The sequence below is a fragment of the Phytophthora infestans genome, genomic scaffold, assembly GCF_000142945.1.
Source record: "Phytophthora infestans T30-4 supercont1.2444 genomic scaffold, whole genome shotgun sequence".
Lineage (NCBI taxonomy): Eukaryota > Oomycota > Peronosporomycetes > Peronosporales > Peronosporaceae > Phytophthora > Phytophthora infestans.
Window position 1 is genome coordinate 1,073 of NW_003306223.1, and position 1,900 is coordinate 2,972.

The following is a 1,900-nucleotide window of genomic DNA, read 5'->3' on the forward strand; positions in this document are numbered from 1 at the left end:
ACTCTCGTCTTCTGCGCCTTCGCTGGCTTCTTGGTTTCTTTCTGTGAGCTTCTGGCTGCATTCTCGGCAGAGCGTTTCCGGCTGGCTTTCTTGGATTCATACCAGAACTTGCCATTCCATATGCAACCCGATGGCACATCCCACGTGCCTGAATACTCGTTCCATACGACTTGTGGGCTCGTAAAGAGGGCTAAGGTGCCGTGCTCTCCCTCCGCAGCTGTCATCCCACCTTCATTCGCGACTTGCAACTCTGCTGGCAATCCTGTTCCGCCAATCCCCGGAATTACTAACGTTTGCCTGGTTGTGCCACCAACTGGTACCAGATAAGGACTTGGGGATATGGCCCACGGCTGTCCTATGTTCAGCATGCCCTGCGCCACATTATCCATGGGATCGTCGATTTCATTGGCTTTATCTACAGCCTCTTCCAAAGTTGCAGGCTTCGGTCGCTGCTTCACCAATTTCTTCGTAGTCTTATCCAGATTGCGGTAAGACTGCGCCAATAGAATGCGTTCACTGACTTTGTTACGACCAACTACATCTCGCAATGCTGCCGCGAAATCAGAGTACGTCTCTCCAGGCATCATCCTGCGCATGTTCACACGCCATTATGCTGCCGACTTATCCAGCCTATCACCATAACGTCGTAGAAGTGCTTTCTTTAAGTAGACCCATGTCCGGTCACGTGATGGCAATCGTCGATCCATATTCACCCACCAACGTGCGGCATTGTCCATAAGCTTGTTTCCCAAGATAAAATACAACGCATGGTCTGACCTAGTCCCACGTCCAGACTCAGCGGCTCCCTTCAAGGCTAAGTCCACCCTGTCTATCCACGTCGAGACAGAGACCTTTGGCGAGGGAGTGAAGGTCGGTAACTCTAGGTCCTTCACGCTCCTGCGACTGGATTGTCTTTCACAGTCTTCATGTCGTTCCCGTTGGACTTGACGCCTCCGTCGTTCTCCTCGTACATGTCGCCCATGCCTTCCGTGTCGCCGTCGGCTTTCCTGACGCCCTCGTTGCTCATCAGACTCGGCTGACCCATCACTGGAGGCGCTCGAACTTTCACTTGGTTCGCTACTGTCGTCTCCGCTACTGCCGTCACCATCTGGATTCACCCCGCTGTAGTCGACTCCACTATCGTTGTCATCAGGAGTACTCCAGTCCGACGAACCGCTGTCTCCACTATCACCATTGTGACGCGCTTCACCAGCACGTGATCCACTGCGTCGCAATACTCGTCGACCAGCTTGGAACCTCTGGGTTCTCGAAAGAGCAGGCTGCAGCTTCGCGACCACGGTCGTCAACGTCTGTATGGCGGACGCCATCGCTGTCATGTCCACGTGGTTGTTTGGTGCAGTGCCGCCACTCACGGCTGTACTGGCCATTAATTCAGCACCATGTTGATCCTCATCATTGCTTTGTTCATCGGGTTCTCCATCCTCACTGGGCACACGACGCACTTTCTGTACGCGGCGTCGATACTTCCCATGTGCATGTCCATGTCGTCCTTCCTTGTCAGCTCCACTGACCTCCTTGGTTGACGCTTGTAGCTCTGCTACTGCCCTCGTCAGTCGCTGCATTGTGGCTGCCATGCCCATCGTATCCTTACTTTGCGTTCCTGCCGCGTCTTCGCCACTCTTTTCCGCTTCGCGGCTCCGCGTGCAGTCCTTCTCATCATTGGCTATGACCCGTCCGAGCTCCTTGACATCCTTATTCTTCGAGGTCGATCGCTGCTGATTCGCCGACGCTCTCCGTTTGATCTTCACCGGCTTCGCTTCCGCCTGTTCCGCCGCTTGCTCGACTGCTTGCCGCTTGTTCTCTCCCTTTCGTGTGTTCACCGGAACGACCACTTTCCGTACGCCTTGGCTTCTCGTCACCGGACGCCCAGACTCGGAGT

At 54.7% G+C, this 1,900-nt stretch overlaps 1 protein-coding gene across 1 annotated transcript; it reads right to left on the reverse strand.

Annotated features, from left to right (window-relative positions):
• Positions 1 to 889: 889 nt before the first annotated feature.
• PITG_22339 (uncharacterized protein) lies at positions 890 to 1,826 on the reverse strand (the record flags this gene model as incomplete). Its single annotated transcript, XM_002909825.1, has 2 exons — positions 890 to 1,077; positions 1,175 to 1,826. Coding segments are annotated over 2 exons (840 nt in total), but the record flags the coding sequence as incomplete, so codon positions are not given.
• Between the last annotated feature and the right edge of the window lie 74 nt (positions 1,827 to 1,900).